Consider the following 20,702-nt stretch of genomic DNA (forward strand, 5'->3'; position numbering starts at 1 on the left):
GAGAAAGCAGCTTAACCTAGTAGATTCAAGGTGTTACACGATTCACAGTTGCTGGTTTGCTATTACGACATTATATAGCTCATTTGTTCAGCTAGTATTTCTATTTGTAAGTAGGAATTCCTATTTGTAGAGTAGTGAATGTGAATATGTTTGCATGGGTAGGATTAACAAGAGTATTACTTATTTTTAAGGGTAACAAAGGATAAAAGTAGGTTCACTGTAGATCTTGGTGATTATTTTTCAAGAGAATTCTTTGCTTCCTTTTAACCCTAAGCTTTATTATCTTTGGTGATTGCCTCTGAATTCAAAAGTGACCTTGGGTCAGCAAACTTAATTCAGAGAGCTTTCAGTCTAGATACTACATCTGATTTTAGCTGCTGTGAATATAGGATGGTAAGTTGTACAGATATTATCCCCATTTGCTAGACAAAGAATCTGAAATCATCTTTCCAAGATGCCTGTGCTAAATTGGAACAGAAGAGTCTTCTAATATAATCAGTGCATGTGTGTCTTATTAATATGTAGTTTTACTGCCTGAAGACCAAACTACATACCCCTAAAATATATATGTTTATAGAAGAAGCATTTCTCCTAATCATATTCTATATTTTCTTTAGCCATTTTCCTGTAGTATTTGAATTGTCTTTACATGCAAAGGCCAAATATATATTAAGTGTCTAATTTTACCAAAGAACATTCTTTCAGATAATTTTCTGTCAATAGTGAATGTTCTACAAACTTAATGTAAAGTATTTTAGGTTGTTCTTCACATTATGTTTATAAATAGCATCTTTAAAGTTTGCTTTTCTACAGTTTTACATGTTTATTGTAGAACATTAAAAACAAACAAAAAACAAAATCTCCAGTGTTTCTACTACCAGAGAACTTTTAGAGTACGTCATTCATTTTTTTTCTTAAAACCGTTCCTATTTTCTAAAGCCTTAGTTTGAAATATCATACCAGCTTGCTCAATTAAAGCAGCCTTTTGCTTCAGCAGCATTATTTTCTTGTTCTCATTAGAATTATTATATGAAGACAGAGACCAGTTGGGAAAACTTAGCTGGATTTGAAAAATAAGAAGATTGAGGAAGATTGTGACCTTTTAGTCAGTACTTAGAAACTAACCTTTTTAAATGCATGGATTTAACTTTTAGGGTCAGCCCTGCTGACACTTCTTTGGTGTAGAAAGTTAGCCCCAGAGGTAGAGGTAGACTCCTCCAAATCAGGAGTTTTTAATAATGCAATTGAGTAATTGATGAGAATTATCCCATCACAACTCCAGTATTTAAAGACTTTTTAGTGGTAACCATTTGATGCATTTCATTTCAATCTATGAGAAGTTACATGCATTCCTGTGATTTATCAAATTATTATCATTAATTCTGTTTTAATTTGTCTTGTCACTGAGACTATAGATGATTAAACTTTATATACTATATTCTAGCTTTTCTAGTCCCCCTCCCTCATTTTCCATTCCCTGTGTTTTATGTGTTTAGAGACTTACAGTGCCACTTGGGCAGTATATTAGTGCAGCTGCTCCCTGTGGTTACTTAGACAAGGTGGGAAGAGAAAATGAGATGTTTTCTCCATATCACCTTTTAGGAGTATTTTGTTACATCTTACATATATTTTCCACACATTGCTGAAATTTTTATTTGCAAAAAATTTACACTTATGAAGATTCTAAAATACTGCTAGGATACTACATAGTATTACATATAATAGCGGTATTGAGATTTCTTCTGAAATTAATTAGAAATCTTGTCTTTTATATGGATCTGATATATCACTTTTCATTTTATGTTTCATATGTACAAGACAATTTGTTCTTCTTTTATCAAGCTAAACCAATCCAAATCCTTAACTCCTATACTTGTTGAGGTTGTTAGAGTACTATGATAATAGAATACCTGCCAAACTAAGCATGTGAATTCATGCCCATTCATGGATTCATTGTTAAATACTGCGTTAATTAATGTGTTAGGGAACAAGGCTGCACAAAAGATCTAACCTTTTAGAACATTTGGCCCTTCTCTTTAGCCAGTAACTTCCTTTACCTGAAACACAGCAGAAGATATGACAACAGCCTCAATTTTTCCTTACCTACATATGGAGGCCATGGAAGTAAGTGACCACGCTATCTATTTCTTGTTTTCTTGTGGGAGCTAAATTGCTACTACCCAACTCTGACCCTGCAATGGACCAGCTCCTGTAGGCAAATCAGAAAAAAGCCAGGATGGTGAGAGGCTAATCTAATAGAACCTTAAGAGGCAATTCAAAATCAAAGTTCAAAGAACCTGCCTTTATTAATGTGTTTTTGTTGCTATTTTTATGTTTCTCAGGGAGTGAAGCCAGCCAGTTTTGACAAAGTAGCAATTCCTGAAGTGAAGGAAATTATTGAAGGATGCATACGGCAAAACAAAGATGAAAGGTAAGTTGCCACTTTTGACTTAGGTGTTGCTTAAAAACGTAAAATGTAATGATATGCTCTAAATACAATACTCAATCTGAAGTGTATTCAGTACTTCACTTGTGTCTCTCTCTATTTATGTCATGTAATATCTTTAAAAGTAGAGTTCTGGGAGTGCCTGGCTAGCTCAGTCAGTAGAGCATGCTGCTCTTGATCTTGGGGTGGTGAATTCAAGCCCCCATGTTGGGTGTAGAGATTACTTAAAAAATAAAATAAATTTTTTTAAAAAATCTTAAAGAGTTCTGTCCATTTAAGATAGTATTGAGATTTGATAGAGTGAAATGTTGTAAAAATGTGGTATGGTAGAGTTCAAGTGAACCAGAACCACCTTAAACATAGTGCTGTATTCAGTGAGAACTACTTCTAAAACATGAACTACTTACAAAGCATCAACATGATTTATAAAATTCAGTAGGGTTCAGTCTCTCTGACCAACAGATCTGTACCTAATTCTTTACCCGTTGAATTCTAAAAGGTGAAATAAAATCTTGGCTCCTTAAAATAAGATCAGCTACACATCTTGATTTGCTGTCATTGTGCCATAATTTTGAAGAGCAAAACATCAGCATTCCTTTCAGTAAAAAGAGACAACTTTGCCCAAAGCTTAGGAGGAGATTTGGCTTAGTCATTTGTACTAATAGGACTTTTCTCAGAGGAGTGGCAAGTATCTGATCTGTCATATAGCTGATTCATCACCCGTTAGGCATGGCAAAGATCCAGTGTCTGTTTTTGAAAAATAATCTACCCACACCATCCCCCCTCACCCTCCAAAAAAGAAAAAGTAGACCAGCCAGTATAAATATAAATTGTAAGTTGAGCATAATCTACCTCCTGAAGAATGTGAGCAATCAGGTATATCAACCAAATTAAAGAATTCTGTATCTTCACTTCTCCGGTCTCCTACTATTTTCATAACTTTGTTATTTATCTTTAAGGCTGTTCAGTAGAAATTTAGTTTGGGTTTCTAATTTTATATACAGTGTTTGGAAAGGAGAGTCCCTGGGCGCCTGGGTGGCTCAGTTGGTTAAGCGACTGCCTTCGGCTCAGGTCATGATCCTGGAGTCCCGGGATCGAGTCCCGCATTGGGCTCCCTGCTCAGCAGGGAGTCTGCTTCTCCCTTTGACCCTCCTCCCTCTCATGCTGTCTCTCATTCTCTCTGTCTCAAATAAATAAATAAAATCTTAAAAAAAAAAAAAAAAAGACTAAGAATTATGGAAAGGAGAGTCCCTTATCTAAGAACTTTTTTTACTATAAACAAAGGAGTATTTGTTTCCAGTCTTAGAACATATTACTCTGTTTCTTTTTGGATGGTACAGTTTACTAGATTACTGGTATTTTGAAACCATTTATCTAAAGAAGATTATTCCACATTCAGACTTCTTGCCTAGTACACAAACTGTTGAACAAGGAATTGAGAGAATTTATTGTGGTAAGTAAAGTTGTAATAGAAGGTAAAGAACTAGAAATCAAAAAACTTATTTTCAAATTTTGATTCAACCATTTGAGGCTTATAACCATGAGCAAGATTTTCACCCTCTCTGAGCCTTTGTTTCCTAATAATCAGGAAATAATATCTCATTGGATGTTGGTCAAGGATCAGATGGGATCATAAATAAGAGGAGTATTTGTTAACTATAAATTCTACATAAATTATGTGGTATTTTGAAGCTATGACATTCTGTATATTACTTGCCATTGTTAGTACATTGTTAACTAATATGAGATTAGATCACTTAGATTAAAAAGTATTGCTTTTAGCTCTTATTTATAAATGATGTTGTATAACTTGAGAGTAAAACTATAATCACTGTTCACATGGAGCAATGTAGAAATGAGTTATAAACTTGGTTTTTTTTACAGTCTTTATTATTCCAAGCATAACAGTTATCAGCCACACTTGAAAATTATGTTTTCAATCTAATGTCATTTTGTTTTGTTTTTGTTTCATTTCCCTCTCTTTGGAAGATATTCTATCAAAGACCTTTTGAACCATGCCTTCTTCCAGGAGGAAACAGGGGTACGGGTAGAATTGGCAGAAGAAGATGATGGAGAAAAGATAGCCATTAAATTATGGCTACGTATTGAAGATATTAAGAAATTAAAGGGAAAATACAAAGACAATGAAGCTATTGAGTTTTCCTTTGACTTGGAAAGAGATGTGCCAGAAGATGTTGCTCAAGAAATGGTAAATTAACATGGATGGAACTAAAGGGTATTATGCTAAGCAAAATAAGTCAGAGAAGGACAAATATCACAAAGATTTCACTCTTATGTGGAATTTAAGAAACAAAACTGATGAACATTGGGAAAGGGAAGGAAAAATAAGATGGAAACAGAGGGAGACAAACCATAAGAGACTCAATTATGGAAAACAAACAGGGGTGCTGGAGGGGAGGTGGGTGGAGGGATGGGGTAACCGGGTGATGGGCATTAAGGAGGGCATTTGTTGGAATGAGCAGTGGGTGTTATATGCAACTGATGAATCTCTGAATTCTACCTCTGAAACTAATAATACACTATATGTTAATTAAGTTGAATTTAAATTTAAAAAATGGTAAATTAGCATTGATCCATCATTTAAAAATTTATGTATATTTATAAACGTATTGTTGAGCAAAAAAGTTTATGAAGCAGTGTGGATGGCAGATCTCATTGATAGAAAATTGTGTTGATTAATGGCCCTAAAAGTTATTTGTAATTGAGGAAAAGATATGTACATGTAGATATGTAAGGATGGATAGATGGATGGCTGGGTAGATCTAGAATGCATCCTGAAGTAATGTGAAAGTCTATGAGGTTGAATGACTCCTAATTTATATAATCTAATATATATATATAATATATATATATAATAATCTAAATATCGATACATTTGATGAGTCATTTGGATACACTCTATAAATACATAATGAATTGTTTTTACTTTGAGGGAGTTTTCAAGATCAGTTATTAGTAGGCAGCCTTTGATGAATCACTTTATGAAGTATATCCAAAAGGTGACTTTTCAGAAAAGAAAGACTTCACCAATTTTATGCTTGCGATAGTGCTTAAAATAGCCAGTTAATATGCAGAGATACTCATAGAATATCTCTACTAGAATTTATAAGAACTATTCAATAGAAGTTGCCTCTGAGAAGGGGTTGGGTATGAAAGAGATACTTATTTTAATTGTTAGTTTTTTATACCTTTAGAGATTTGTGTGTGTATGTTTTTTTAACTTTCATGTATTGATCACAATTGTTTTATCTGGTTAAGTTGTTGCCTAGGGAAAAGAAGTAAAAACAACACAGGTTAATATTAATAGTTACATGTGAGCAGGAAATAGAGTGACTAGAATAAAAGGAGACTTATTGTTTTATTGTTGTAAGAAGTGAAGGTATAACTACCTTGAGTTTCTACAAAGTTTCTACCTTGAGTTTCTACAAAGATGATGGCACCCATCCCGTAAGTATCTACAAAAATGGTTGAGAAATGCATAATACAGACAAGTAATTTCACAGTTTGGTTAAGAGCAGTCATTGGAGAGGTCTTTCTCTTCCCCTTTCTTCCTACTTTTTCCCCAAAGGTGCCTTTTTTGTTTTATATTTGGTTTGTTTTCTTTTGATATCGTACTGCTTCCTAATGCACTCTTTTATCCTGTAGGTAGAGTCTGGGTATGTCTGTGAAGGTGATCACAAGACCATGGCAAAAGCCATCAAAGATAGAGTGTCATTAATTAAGAGGAAACGAGAACAGCGGCAGTTGGTGCGGGAGGAGCAAGAAAAAAGAAAGCAGGAAGAGAGCAGTCTCAAACAGCAGGTAGAACAGCAATCAAGTACTTCCCAGGCAGGAGTCAAACAGATCCCGTCCGCCAGCACTGGCATGCCTACTGCTTCTACCACTTCAGCTTCAGTTTCTACGCAAGTAGAACCTGAAGAACCTGAGGCAGATCAACATCAACAACTACAGTACCAACAAACTAGTATATCTGTGTTGTGTAAGTATTTTGGGAAGTGCACAAGTATGCTAAGAATACTCCTAATTGACTTTTCATCTTCTTGTTCATCATTTTGCACTGGCCTCTTGGTTTGAAACATGAATTCACCATATAATAAGAAATTTGAGGGGCGCCTGGGTGGCTCAGTCATTAAGCATCTGCCTTCAGCTCAGGTCATGATCCCAGGGTCCTGGGATCGAGCCCTGCATCGGGCTCCCTGCTCAGTGGGGAGCCTGCTTCTCCCTCTCCCACTCCCCCTGCTTGTGTTCCCTCTCTTGCTGTGTCTCTCTGTCAAATAAGTAAAATCTTAAAAAAAAAATTGAAATGATCACCATCTACTTTTTGTTTCTATTCTAACATCCATCACTAATAGACTAGAAGGACAGAACAGTAAGGAAATGTGATTAGGATATAAAATAATTTTACAGGTTCCAACATCTTGGAAGTTCCAATTTGTAGATTTTTACTTTTCATAATTCCTTAAAATAAAATGTAATCATGAAACTAGTATTACACTCTATGTTAACTAACTGGGATTTAATTACAAACTTTTTTAAAAACTTAAAATCTACAAAAATAAATAAAATGAAATGTAACTAGTAATGAAAAATGAACAAGTTTATCTTACCTATTTGTAATTGAACCTGTTAGTCTGGTTCAGCTTTTTTTTTAGCAATGCTGAATAACATACAAACTAGAAATGAATGAGGTTGTTAGTTTTTTATTGAACTGTCTGCTTAATACAAAGAATGCACTGGTCTCCAAAGTTAAGACTGATGGCTTACAGCATTCCATTTTATTTCCCTTATTCTTCAGGTAATAAGATTCTATGATAGCCATGAGGGTTTGTTTGTTTTTTTTAAGACATCCTTTTTTCCATATGGATCCTTCGTGTTTTTAAGCATAGAAATCTACTTAGTTAAAAACTAGTATTCATGTTTTATTTAGGTCAGGTCTTTGCGAAGAAAATACTAATTAACCCTAAAGTCATGGGTTTGTGATGGGAAAATATAAACTTCCCTTTTGTGATTTGTCTCTCTGTTTTGTGACAATTTATTTCTCCTTCAGCTGATGGAACGGTTGACAGTGGTCAAGGATCTTCTGTCTTCACAGAATCTCGAGTGAGCAGCCAACAGACAGTTTCATATGGGTCCCAGCATGAACAGGCACATTGTACTGGCACACTCCCAGGGCATACAGCTTCTGTTGTCCAAGCACAGTCTCAGCCCCATGGGGTCTATCCACCCTCAAGTGTGGTAAGTAACTGCATAAAAGAGTGTAAGCCTATAATGAGAGCCAATAGATGTATGTTAAATTCATATTCTTTCTACTATCCAAGTAATAGCATGAGTCTGAAGTAGAAAGTGTAAATGGTATATTTCTGAAGGAAATAGGAGTACAATTAGAGTAGTTCTGGCAGGCTAGGACATAAACATTACTGTGTGAGAATTAGCTAAAATTCGTATGTGAAGAAAGTATGTACAAGATTTAGACTAATCTGCATTTGATTAAAGATCATGCTCTCTTTAGCACTTTAGAGTTGAAACTGTTCAAAACAGCATTAGTTGGACATACAGATGATTTGGAGGTGGGCACAAGGAGACTTTTCAAAAGCTTACTTACTAAAAGATTACTGAGCATTTTTTGTAAGATTTCTTACTGTATAAAACAAAGGTAAGACATTCAAACCATTATAGAATGCTGCATGTGAGTACTTCAGAGTGAAGGAATCCTTTATTTGTATGACCATTTAATTTAGCGCTTGTGTTTAGTTAACCATTAGTTGCTATGCGTGTTCCTGCCTTAAAGTCTGTGTTGGACACAAATTCCTTCCCCAGTATACATTCATTTGCTTTTTCTCTTTATTTGGTATTGTTTTATTACAGATTTATTTTCAGAATCAACTTACAGAGATTATTTCTTGAAATATTTTATGCATTTATATATACATAAACACACACACACATAGCCCCATCTTTTACATTAGCCATTTTTGCTTCTCATATAGAAAATGTTAAAATAGATCTCAGGTAATACCCTATTTCTTTTGTTGACCCTCCGTGAAGTCTTCAGAGATAAATAAAGTACATCATCTGCCTCAGGAAAGAATTGGAGAACAACTGGTCACTGTATAGCACTTGTTTAGTGAGATCTTTAAGCAGATAGATTTTTTTCTTTCTCAGAAAGCTTTTAAATCTGAGTGTTACGGAACTTCTCTTCATTAAATGAAAATCTTTCTCAAGAAAATATTTCTGCTTGCTCTGTTCTTTTATCCTACAGCTTGAAATAAAAGATGTTTTTATGTTTCAGAGTCCATTCATCAGTCTTGAGATGAATGGCCACAGTAATACAAACTACTAATACACTGTTTTAACAGTCTACTTTTCTGGCCTTTAAAATAATTAGGTAGGGTAGAAGAACTTATAAAGACTATGTAGATGTATTTCTTTGTTCTGACATATTATTTGTCAGCATTCATATCCGTTCCTACTATTGTCCTAATTGATTTTTTGTGGATCATAATAACTAGATTTTTTAAAAACTAATCTCTTGGCTTCCCTTATCACTGGTGTCTGTATTTTAGAAAAGGAAATAGAATGATCATGAAGATTTTAAATATTTGAGCCACAAACATCCTGTATTTATTGATGCTCTAGAGGACTGTTAATGACGGCCTTGCCTTTTAATTTTCTGTGGAGGTAGCATGAGAAAAGTTATCAAATATTGAGGATTTTTTTAATCTTATGATTCCATTTCTTTCTTATTCCAGAAAGAATTTATTGTGGCTTACAATAATATATCAATGTGGAATATAGAAAAATTAGAGTAAAAAAGAAACAAGGGTGGAGAAAAATAGAACCAGGAATGAACTAAGTACGATAAGTATACTGATACTTTCGTACTTGCTACTGGTATTTGAGCCACAAATTTGGCTCAAAGCATTCTGTGCAACCAATTTTGGAAAAGAAAACATGATTAGTGACACAGTTCACAATACCTAAAGGAAAATAACGAGTTTTCTCAGGATAACCTTACAGTATTAGGTATACTGCTTTTTTGTAGCTATATTAAAATTTTTATGTTAAGGTGCCTCAGACTTTATAAACCTAAGTTGAATCATATGCCAAAAAATTGTTAAAGTTACTCTTTAGAGATTCACATTTAAGATAATTTTCCATTCACTACTTTAGTAAAACTACAGAATGTGTCTATATCTATCACGCATTACTTCTAGAAAACTAATGCTTTTCCTACTAGAAAATGACTTTCTACCCTCTACAGATAAAAATAGGAAGTGGAATAAATAAAATACTCTGAGCCAACAACTTTTTTTAGTCTGATGCCTTCTAAAATAGAATTGAAAAAGGTTTTCTGAGGTTTCCAGAGTTCCTGCAAAGTAATCCAGTCATAAAGTCTTCTACACCTTATAATAATAAGTTTGCAGAAAACTGCAAGCCAATGTTCATTGTATTCCCTGTTCTACTACCTCAGTCGGCCATTCTTATTCATACATTCATAACAATTGATGTTATTTCAGAATATTTAGGAAGAGAATTGATCATTATCATGGTTGTTGATACCCTGTACTTGACCAACAGTATAGAGAGAATAGTTGTGATCTACCAGTTGTGCTTTGTGGAATTATACCTCTCTTCAAAAAAATTGGATTTGTGGGATTGGGGGAGGATGGAACACTTCTTTATGTCAGCTATGCCCTATTTTCATTGTACATTTGGTTATTTTGTTTTCAAAGTACTGTGTTTTCATGTATGTGTTTGTTTTCTGTTTAGCCTCGTCATGGCCGTAGCATGTCGGTTTGTGTTCCCCATCTTTCTGCTGTTCCCTCTCTGTCCCGCATCTCTCCCAGTGCTCCTTCCACCCCACCACCAGTGCTGTCTGCACCTCTTTCTCCTTCCCTCCTTCGGACTGCCCCTGAGGAAACTTTTGCCGAAAAGCTTTCTAAAGCATTGGAGAGTGTCCTGCCTATGCACTCTGCCTCTCAGCGCAAGCACCGACGCTCCAGCCTGCCTTCCCTCTTTGTCAGTACTGTATGTAACCATAAACTTCCTGACAAATGAAAATTTATTGCCAGTGAATACATCCAGGCATCAAGAATTTTAATAAAAATTAAATAAATAAAAGGACTATACTTAGTAATATATTATGCTTTTAGGATACCTGTTCTTCCTATAGGAAACTTTTTTGTTACAAGGCTTTAAGGAGGGGAAAAAAAAGCAAGGAGGTAATGAGAGAGAATGCTAATAACACCCTGGGCACATATGAATATGTACACAATAAAATTTAGCTTTCATTATATTCTCCTATCCTCAACTGACCTATACAAATCCTTGCATTTTCATATATTAGTGAGGAATACATATTACTTCATTTTAAATTCATTGGCTTAATCAAAAGCAAATTTTCTCTTTAGCAGAAATTAACCCAAATACATTTTCTCTTCACTTTATTCTAAAGAGACATTCGTGAAGCTGGATGAGTCCATTTTTTCCCCATAGTGAAGAGTAATTAAAGAGTGAAAGTTGGTTTTTAATTTGTTAGCTGTTTAAAATGATGGGTTGGCAAACTAAAAGGCCATATGTTCCCTCGTGGAAATTTTTCTTAGATTGAATAAGGTGGGATCTTGACCCTAATGAATACATTAGATACACATGTAGTACATAAGATTTTCTTTGGCCCCGTTTATATCTATAAAAGATCTGTCTTTTAAAGTTTCATTAAACACTGTGGGACCTTGCTGCTGCTTTTCCAGATAGAGAATATAGTTATTATTCTGATACAGTAATACCAATATCTGCAGATTTTTACTTAAGAGAGTGAGTAACTATATAGTATTTTATGGCTTTGGGATTCTCCTTGAATAAACAGTAAAATGGAACATTCTCGTTTGAAATAAAGGCCCTCTTTTAGTTGTTGTGAAGAAGTAACAGTTAAGCTATTTTACTAATTTGATAGGGACCATCCCTACTAAAAGAATGAAACCAATCTACTCTTTTTAAAAAGAGTCCATGAAAGTACACTGTTTGCATTTGGCAAGGTGTAGGATTCTAAATTTAGAGTCTATGTCTAGAACTGCCTCTAAATAAAAAGTGCTATTAAATCAGTGTTCATTATATTATCCTTTTCACTTGATTTGAACACCAAATTATTCAACCCTTAACTAGGATCAGAAAAGTGGACATTCAGTGATTTGGCATCTGCAACATGTTTCATGTAGCAAAAGTAACCGCATCTAGTTTGGGATAGATGGGAAAAGGACATTACTGTCAGTAGTCAGTAGTGTGTTTTTTGCTGTCCACCAAAAATACCTCTTTTCTAGTTAGAAGGCATACTATTAGTTGATAAGAAAATAACACTGGAGCCTCTAGCACAGCACCAGATAAGAAGATAGAGTATAGGAAAACTTTGTATTGCAGGTTAAATTGAAGTATCTTCCATTTTAAAAATGTTGGGATTATATTGTCTTATTGTCTTCACTTAACTCTTACTATTTTAACTCTTTTTCCACTCGTGTAATTTACATTAAATCTTAAGAGTGAGCATATTAATTGGGGGTAAAAACAGAATAGACACTTAGAAAGTTCTTCCATTTCCTTTGAGAGAGGATGTTGTGGAAAAGCAGCTCTTACCTAACGCGAAGAGTCCCACAGACTAATTTTACTGACCCTGGATGTATTTAATGGATTTTTACTATGCACATAATTTTCATAAGCATTGTTATTTCTTTATTAATTATAAATTTGGTATAACCATTTCATACGGTTACACAGAGCTACCCAGTTTTGCATGTCTTACTGTAATTTCACATATGAATGTATGAATTACTTGTCTTATTCATGTTGATACAGCCTCAGTCCATGGCGCATCCGTGTGGGGGGACCCCAACATACCCAGAATCACAGATATTTTTCCCAACTATTCATGAACGTCCAGTTTCTTTTTCACCACCTCCCACCTGTCCACCGAAGGTGGCCATTTCCCAGCGGCGTAAGAGCACCTCCTTCTTGGAAGCCCAAACTCGCCACTTCCAACCCCTGCTGAGGACTGTTGGCCAAAATCTTCTTCCACCTGGTGGCAGCCCAACTAACTGGACACCAGAGGCCGTAGTTATGTTGGGCACTACAGCCAGTAGGATAACTGGAGAGCCATGTGAGAAACAGGTCCATCCTATGTTTGAACCAACTCAAGTTCACGGTGACTATAGACCTGGACTAGTACTTCCAGAAGAAGCTCACTATTTTATTCCTCAGGAAGCAGTGTATCTAGCTTACCAGGCCCAGGTGACAGAACAGTATGAGGGTATTCCATACAACTCACCAGTACTGTCAAGTCCTATGAAACAGATACCTGAACAGAAGCCAGTACAAGGGGGCCCTACCTCAAGTTCTGTCTTTGAATTTCCATCTGGACAGGCTTTCCTGGTAGGACACCTTCAGAATTTAAGATCAGATTCTGGATTGAGTCCAGGATCTCCCCTCTCTAGTATTTCTGCACCTATCAGTACAGATGCTGCACGTTTGCAGTTTCACCCTGTCTTTGTTCCTCATTCTGCGCCCGCTGTGTTAACTCGTAACAATGAGAGAAGCAATTGTGTATTTGAGTTTCATGTTCACACTCCAAGCTCCTCTTCAGGAGAAGGAGGAGGAGTTTTACCTCAGCATGTTTACCGAAATCGACAGGTTGCAGTGGACTTGAATCAGGAAGAACCACCTCCTCAATCAGTTGGATTACACGGCCGCCTACAGCCTGTGACTGAAGAACAGCGTAATTACCATGCCCCAGAATTGACCGTTTCTGTGGTAGAGCCTATCGGACAGAACTGGCCAATAGGAAGCCCAGAATATTCCAGTGATTCCTCACAAATTACTTCTTCAGACCCCAGTGATTTTCAGTCACCTCCCCCTACAGGGGGAGCAGCTGCACCTTTTGGCTCTGACGTCTCGTTACCCTTTATCCGTCTGCCTCAGACAGTGTTCCAAGAATCCCCACTTTTCTTCTGTTTCCCCCAAGGAACCACATCTCAGCAGGTTTTATCTGCCTCATTTTCTTCAGGAGGATCTGCACTCCATCCACAGGTTATAGGAAAACTTCCACAGTTCTTTTAAACTACCCTACTATGCATCATTACATTTAAGTTTTCTATCCCTCCTTTCCATTTATAAGGATTATTTTTAATTTTATTAGTAGAGTTTCTCCTTTTGGGGGGGGATTATAAACTACTTGTATATAAGAACAAAATATGAGAGAGAAGCTGCCTCGTTTACCTATAATGTGCGCAAACCCTTGAAAAAGAGAACACAAAAACTAGAATTTTAAGCACTCGTCAAAATCAGTTCTATTTGTACATAGAATAATTTCAACTTGTAGTGAAAATGTAAATGGCTGAAATGTAGAGTTAACTCCGCATTGATTATTTATAAATGCTAATGTGAAGTATTTCTTTCTCCTTAGAACAAACATGACTAGTTTTTTAAAAAATAGAAAGGATAACCTCTTTTTTCTGTAAAACGAAAAGAATGGAAAATGGGAAATTTTTTTAAGACTATTAAGAGTACACAAAATTTTCGTAAGTGTGGAAGAATCTTGAAAGACAGAAAGGAAACATCTTAAGAATATAGGAACAAATGAAAATGCCTTTTAAAATGGCATCATTTGAACAAGTCACTGTATATGTCCCAATAAAATATTAATCCATAAAATTGACTGTTTCTAATTTTTAGCAACAAAGTTATAATCTAGTGTGGGTGGTGGGTTTTTGTTTTTGTTTTGTTCTTTAAGAATTTGTGATATGTGTTGCAAGCTAAGAAACATATCTCAGGCCTTGGTTCCTTCCTCAACAAATTAAATTTTGTTATTTATATATATGGGTGTATGTACTCTCTTGTGAATAAAGACAAAGTAATGGACATAATAGAATTCAACAAGTGGAGTCAGTATTAACTATTTCATATATTCCATATATTTTATCAAATATATAAATCTTAACAAAATCAATATAGGAGTCTTTCCAATTATATATTCAAGGCATCATTTGGATCTTCTAAATTTTCCACTCTTACAAAGTATTATATGTTCTTGATACTTCCTTCCTATGTTCTTCCCTCATAAGGGGAATAAACAACCCCAAAAGTGTACATAAAGTATCAGTTATTTAGAATAGTTCTAAGAAGCAAAAAGATCCAGAAACTTGAAAATGATGCTGCATGGTATAAAATTACACTGCATGCAGGGTACTCACGTTAATGCAGTAGTTGTTAGCCTGTACTGTAAATCCTAATGCACTGCCAGCCATTCTTCTTTAAACATTCCAAAGTGAAATATCAGGTGGTTAATTTACAAACCTACTGCAGCAAGAATGTATACTTAGTAGTAGTTAAGATGCAGTAGAATGTGATGTCAGATCCAAGTAAGCTTTAGAGAAACCCCTCTAGACTGAAATGGAACACCAAAGGTGGGCCTTTTCATTTCCTTAACTTACTATATAAAATCCTGTATTCATTTCTCACTTTCTCATTTATCTTAACTTAGACAACTTCTAGGTCAGGGTTTCTCAAATTCATCACTACTGATATTTTAGGTTGGATAATTCTTTGTTGTGGGTTGTGGTTCTGTGTTGCAGGATGTTAACAGCATCCTTGGCTTCTAATCATTAGATGTCTGTAGCAGTCACCTCCCTCAGTTGTGACAACCAAATGATCCCTGGAAGGGCAAATAACAGGTTTTTTACATTTTTGGTAAAAGTCACCATGGCCCTACAAAGAAGTAGCAAAAGGAACCAAATTAGCATTATCAAATACCCTTTTGTCTTCAATTGTTCAGATATGGAATTTTTTCACATCGGTAGTCATACTACTATTTTCCTAATTATTATATTTTCAGTAAGAATTTTATTATGAATTTTAGTATTTTGGCCAGGTAAAATTATAGCTGGAGCACAGCAGTAGTAGGTTTTAACCATCAGTGGTTTTTGTGTGGGATCAGGATATGCTCTGTGATGTAATCCTTCTCTAACCTTTTCTTACAAAAGATGCCCCAGTGGTCTCTCCCATACATACTTAATCAAGCTAATACTTTATTTTGCTCAAGCACACTTTCAGGAGTTTAAATATTTATTGCAAAAGCCTGACCTCTCTATATACTTACGTAGGGCTTCGCTAATTTGTTGTATTCACTTCTTTCCTTCAGGCACAGGGGCAAAGCCAGGGTCAACCATCCTCAAGTAGCTTAACAGGGGTTCCATCTTCCCTACCCATACAACATTCTCAGCAGGTGAGAACAACTCATTGCTACATTTTATGGATTAACAGTAGCCAAAACACTGTTTAACATCTTTTCATGAATTAGATTCCTGATGTAAATAAAGGCTTGCTATGTTTTTGAAAGAAAAATCAAGAGGCATAACATTTCTTGTGTTCTTGTGTTTCTAAAAAGATTTTAGAAAATCGTTTTTGTTTAATGTATTTTTAAACTACTAAATTAGACATAGCATTGAAATTCAAAGGAATCATTGTTAACTGATACATTATTCATCTGCCATCTGAAATAGATGATTCTACACATAATTTAACAATACAAAGAATATCAATTTTGTTTTTATATTTGTGACTTACCCTTCTATGAGCATTTTGCCATTGCTTTCATTGTATTTGACTCTACTAATGCTAAACTCCTATTTAATTATTTCTAATCTGTGGGATGGGATATAAGATTTTATGCTAAGAGAAGCTGAACAACTACTTTAGGAACTTTTTAAACATTGCTTAAACTTTTGGTTTGGGGAATATAATTCCCCAGGGTTCAAGGAGCTCAAAAAATTAGTACAGTGTTGATGTATTCAACAGCAGAACTACTAATTCTGAAATTAAACATCTGTAGTTCAGTACTGATATTAGTTAATAGTAATTATTTGCATGGGAATAACGCTTTTTTGGCACTATTGAATATTTATTAACTGTTTCAAATAAAATCTGTAGTCACTACATGTGTCATAAAAACTTCCTGATGAACTATTTCATTGATAGTTCCCTACGAAGTGTGTCTTCCAACCACCAAATCATAAATTGGTTTCTCTATTAATTTTTTAAACAACACTTTTAATTCTTATTACAAAATAGTCTCCTCCTAGTCCAGCATGTGATCATACAGTCATTTGATTCTAGTTTAAGATTAAATGTTCCTTGTACAGGATTAGTTTGGTTATATGTTCATTTATTTGGTGACCCAACAGCCCTGTCTTCTAGAATTTGCTTTGTCTTGCTTTTGTTCTTTCAGAGAAGTAGCAAAATCTGTATATAATTATAGTTAAATTTGAGTAGTCATATTTTTGCCAACCTTAACAAATTCTATTTTAATTGTTATTAATAATCCCTAATAAGAATACAAACTAAGGGGCCCCTGGATAGCTCAGTCAGTTAAGCATCTGACTCTTGATCTCAGCTCAGGTCTTGATCTCAGGGCCGTAAGTTCAAGCCCTGCATTGACTCCATGGTAGACACGAAGCCAACTTAAAAAATAGAATACAAATTAAAAGTTACATAAAGATGTTTGAGGACAGAAGCACTATCATGGATACCACTGTCCTCGTTTGTTTATCTTTGGACACAGGCCAACACTAATAAACTGAGCAAATTTAAGTGTGTGCTCTGTTTTTCCTTTTCCAAAGGAATTTCTTATATATCTTATATGTGGGCATATATATGTATACTTACTAGCAAATAAAGATACTAGTTCATTGGTAAGAAAAATATGTGGTGGTAAAGGAGGGCAATTCCATAAAGGTCAAGCTAAAAGAATTAGTTGACTCTTCTGGGAAAAAAATGTAAATATGGCTATTGCTATATATAATACAAAATTTATGTGTCAGTAATGCTTTTTTAAGATAGTTTTATTTTGTGAATTATTTTAAATATAGGATGGTGTTTAAGTTGAGTAGAACCATAAAACTGAGCCCTCAATTTATATAAATATATGCAGTATAGAATACTTCACTTTTTTAGGATTACATAGCCAGTAAGTGGATAGAACTAAAAACTACAAGTCAGAATTCAACATTTCTAGAATAGTGAGGGTTTTTTGGTATTAAGGTTCTACAGGGACTTCTGATCCTGCAGAGGTGCTCAAGAAGCTGCATTTATTTGTTTCAGCTACTGAGGTTTTATGTATATTTTTAAAAAGGTTGTAAGCCCTTTGTACTATATGGGTAGGCAGAGGGAGAGGGAGAAGCAGGGTTCCCGCTGAGCAGGGAGCCCAGTTTGGGGCTCGATCCCAGAACTCTGGGATCACAACCTGAGCTGAAGGCAGACGCTTAACCAACTGGGCCATCCAGGCGCCCCAGGTGTTTATTTTTAGAGGTGAGTTTCACTTTACATACTATCAGTTTCCAACCCCATTTTAGGAAACCGTATCTCTAATTTTATTAGAGTGAGGAAAGAAAAGTACTTTAGCTAAAATTTATTTTATTTCATGGGTTTCTGGAATGTAACCAATAAGGGATTGCTTTTTTCATGTTTTTATCAAGAGTCCTTTCCAGTGCTATGCTGTATCTTAATGAGGTACCAAAAAATAGCTTCCTCCTACTAGAAAACTTAGTATTTCTTTGCCATATGCCATATAGGCCGTAACCCAGCTTACTTAATAATTTCTTCCAAAGGGTCTATCAAGATGGACCGATCAGATATCATTACTTTCAGAGGAGCCTAAATAATCTAGTAAACATATCTGTCAACTCCTACAAAACAAATAAGTGTGGGGCGCCTGGGTGGCTCAGTCGTTAAGCATCTGCCTTTGGCTCAGGTCATGATCCCAGGGTCCTGGGATCAGGCCCCTCATCGGGCTCCCTGCTCAGTGGGAAGCCTGCTTTTCCCTCTCCCACTCCCCCTACTGTGTTCCCTCTCTCGCTGTGTCTCTGTCAAATAAATAAAAAAAATCTTTAAACATAAAAAAAAAACAAGTGTAGTAGGTAAGATTATATTCAGTGTGCAAAGCACTTTGCCTATATTTTTATTTAATTCTTACATGAACCCTATAAGTATACTGTTACTATTTTCATTGTGCAGATGGGAAGGCTGAGATAAGATCTGGAAAAGAGTAATTTATCCAAGCTTACACAACTTATGAGAGGTAGAAACAATTTAAATCCAAGTTGCCTAACTCCACAACTCACCGGTTAACTACATCCCAATTATGACATAAAAAGAGATAAATTACATCACTTTCATGCAGGGAGGGAGGATATCAAGAAGGCTTTATGAAAGCGATAGCATTTTTTTTTTTTTAAGATTTTATTTATTTGACAGAGAAAGACACAGCGAGAGAGGGAACACAAGAAGAGGGAGTGGGAGAGGGAAAAGCAGGCTTCCCGCCGAGCAGGGAGCCTGATGCAGGGCTCAATCCCAGGAGCCTGGATCATGACCTGAGCCAAAGGCAGACACTTAACAACTGAGCCACCCAGGCATCCCAAGAGATAGCATTTAAACTGGACTCTGATTATACATTAAACTCAGATGTAAGAATAAAGAATATTCTAGACCAAAAGGGAAGTGGGGGGGACAGTGTAAGCAAGAGAAAAAGCACAAAGGTAGAAAAATTTAAGACAGAAACAAACCTTTTAGTTCAGTTTAGCTAGAACATAAATAAGTGAATATAAGGTTCATAGAAGAACTGTTTGAGTCCAAATCTTGATGTAAGCATGGGGTGAGAGAGGTAATCATATGCCCATATATAATGGAATTTTTTTCCTCAGATTTTCCCCTTTCCCTTAATAAGGAAGGAAATCAGCATATATTTAAACCTTTATCATACTTCTATATTACAGGCTTTCACTGTCCCTTTATTTTGAACAATAACCAAAAAAAAAATGTTAATGGAATAAAACAAAACATGAAAACACATATGCCTGTAATGACCTTAAAATAGTATATGTAGTTGGAAATGTTTATAGACAGTATCTGACAGAATTGGTTTTAAAATAAAAGCCAAGAAGTTAAACATAGATTTGGTCCTTATTCTTAGGAGAACAACTTGACTATTCCAGGTGCTATATGTCATTGTAAACAACTTGCTTAAAGATCATTTTAAGGAGTTAATACAAAGATTACATGAATATAAACCTGTAAGACAAAAGCAAAAAAAAAAAAAAAATCCAGCTGTCCTAGTATTTTTTAAGATTGATTTATTTATTTTAGAGAGAGCGAGCAGGGCTGGAGAGGGGCAGAGGGAGAGGAACAGAATCCCAAGTAGACTCCTCACCGAGTGCAGAGCCTGCTGTGAGGCTCAATCCCATGACCCTGAGATCATGCATGACCTGAGCTGAAATCAAGAGTCAGACACTCGGGCACCTGGGTGGCTCAGTCGGTTAAGCGTCTGCCTTCGGCTCAGGTCATGATCCCAGGGTCCTGGGATCGAGCCCCGCATCGGGCTCCCTGCTCTGAGGGAAGCCTGCTTCTCCCTCTCCCACTCCCCCTGCTTGTGTTCCCTCTCTCGCTGTGTCTCTCTGTTGAAAAACAAAACAAAACAAAAAAATCTTTAAAAAGAGTCAGACACTCAACTGACTGAGCCACCCAAGTGCCCCAACAGCTGTCCTAATATTATTTATGATGCGTGTCACTGCAAATTTTACCTCAAGACACAAGTTACAGGGAAAGTATTATGCTATGCTCCAGAAAACTGGAGGCTTCACAGTGTAGCTGCAGTGAAGATAAAGAGACTGGTTTATTCTGTGGGAAGAATTTGAGAGAGGTGGAGCAGTATTTCTAAGTTAATACATTTATGTAATATGCCATCTTATTTAGGTATGTAAATTAATGACTTACATAATGGGTAGTGTTGCAGTGTAAATCCCTTAAAGTTAAAATATATTCAGGTTGACCAAAAAGATTTTCTAGTTTCTTTCTTAGTGGAAATATGGAAAATTATTTTATATTCAGAGTTGCCTTATATTTGGATATATATGATATATCTTAGTTGCTGAAAATAAATGTTACATAATTCGGTCACCATTTGCTCCTGATTTTTTTTTTTTTTTTAAGATTTTATTTATTTATCTGACAGAGAGAGAGATAGCGAGAGCAGGAACACAAGCAGGGGGAGTGGGAGAGGGAGAAGCAGGCTTCCTGCCGAGCAGAGAGCCCGATGTGGGACTCGATCCCAGGACCCTGGGATCATGACCTGAGCCGAAGGCAGACGCTTAACGACTGAGCCACCCAGGCGCCCGCTCCTGATTTAAAAATGTTAAAATAA

The 20,702-nt window shown here is 35.7% G+C and overlaps 1 protein-coding gene across 8 annotated transcripts in view; it reads left to right on the forward strand.

Moving 5' to 3' along the window:
- WNK1 (WNK lysine deficient protein kinase 1) overlaps positions 1–20,702 on the forward strand; it is a 143,551-nt gene that overhangs the window by 90,653 nt on the left and 32,196 nt on the right. For 6 of the 8 annotated variants that reach the window (XM_045874096.3, XM_064591727.1, XM_064591726.1 and 3 more), the window contains exons 5-9: positions 2,343–2,431; positions 4,436–4,655; positions 6,113–6,446; positions 7,515–7,702; positions 15,651–15,734. In XM_045874096.3, coding sequence (XP_045730052.1) covers positions 2,343–2,431; positions 4,436–4,655; positions 6,113–6,446; positions 7,515–7,702; positions 15,651–15,734 — 915 coding nt within the window. Of the gene's footprint in view, positions 1–2,342; positions 2,432–4,435; positions 4,656–6,112; positions 6,447–7,514; positions 7,703–12,313; positions 13,541–15,650; positions 15,735–20,702 lie in introns of all 8 variants that reach the window. The other 2 variants (XM_045874090.3, XM_064591728.1) reach the window with 2 other exon arrangements.

Source organism: Mirounga angustirostris, unplaced genomic scaffold (assembly GCF_029215605.1).
Source record: "Mirounga angustirostris isolate CCGP_5_RB_7025 unplaced genomic scaffold, mMirAng1.0.hap1 SCAF_5, whole genome shotgun sequence".
Classification (NCBI taxonomy): domain Eukaryota; kingdom Metazoa; phylum Chordata; class Mammalia; order Carnivora; family Phocidae; genus Mirounga; species Mirounga angustirostris.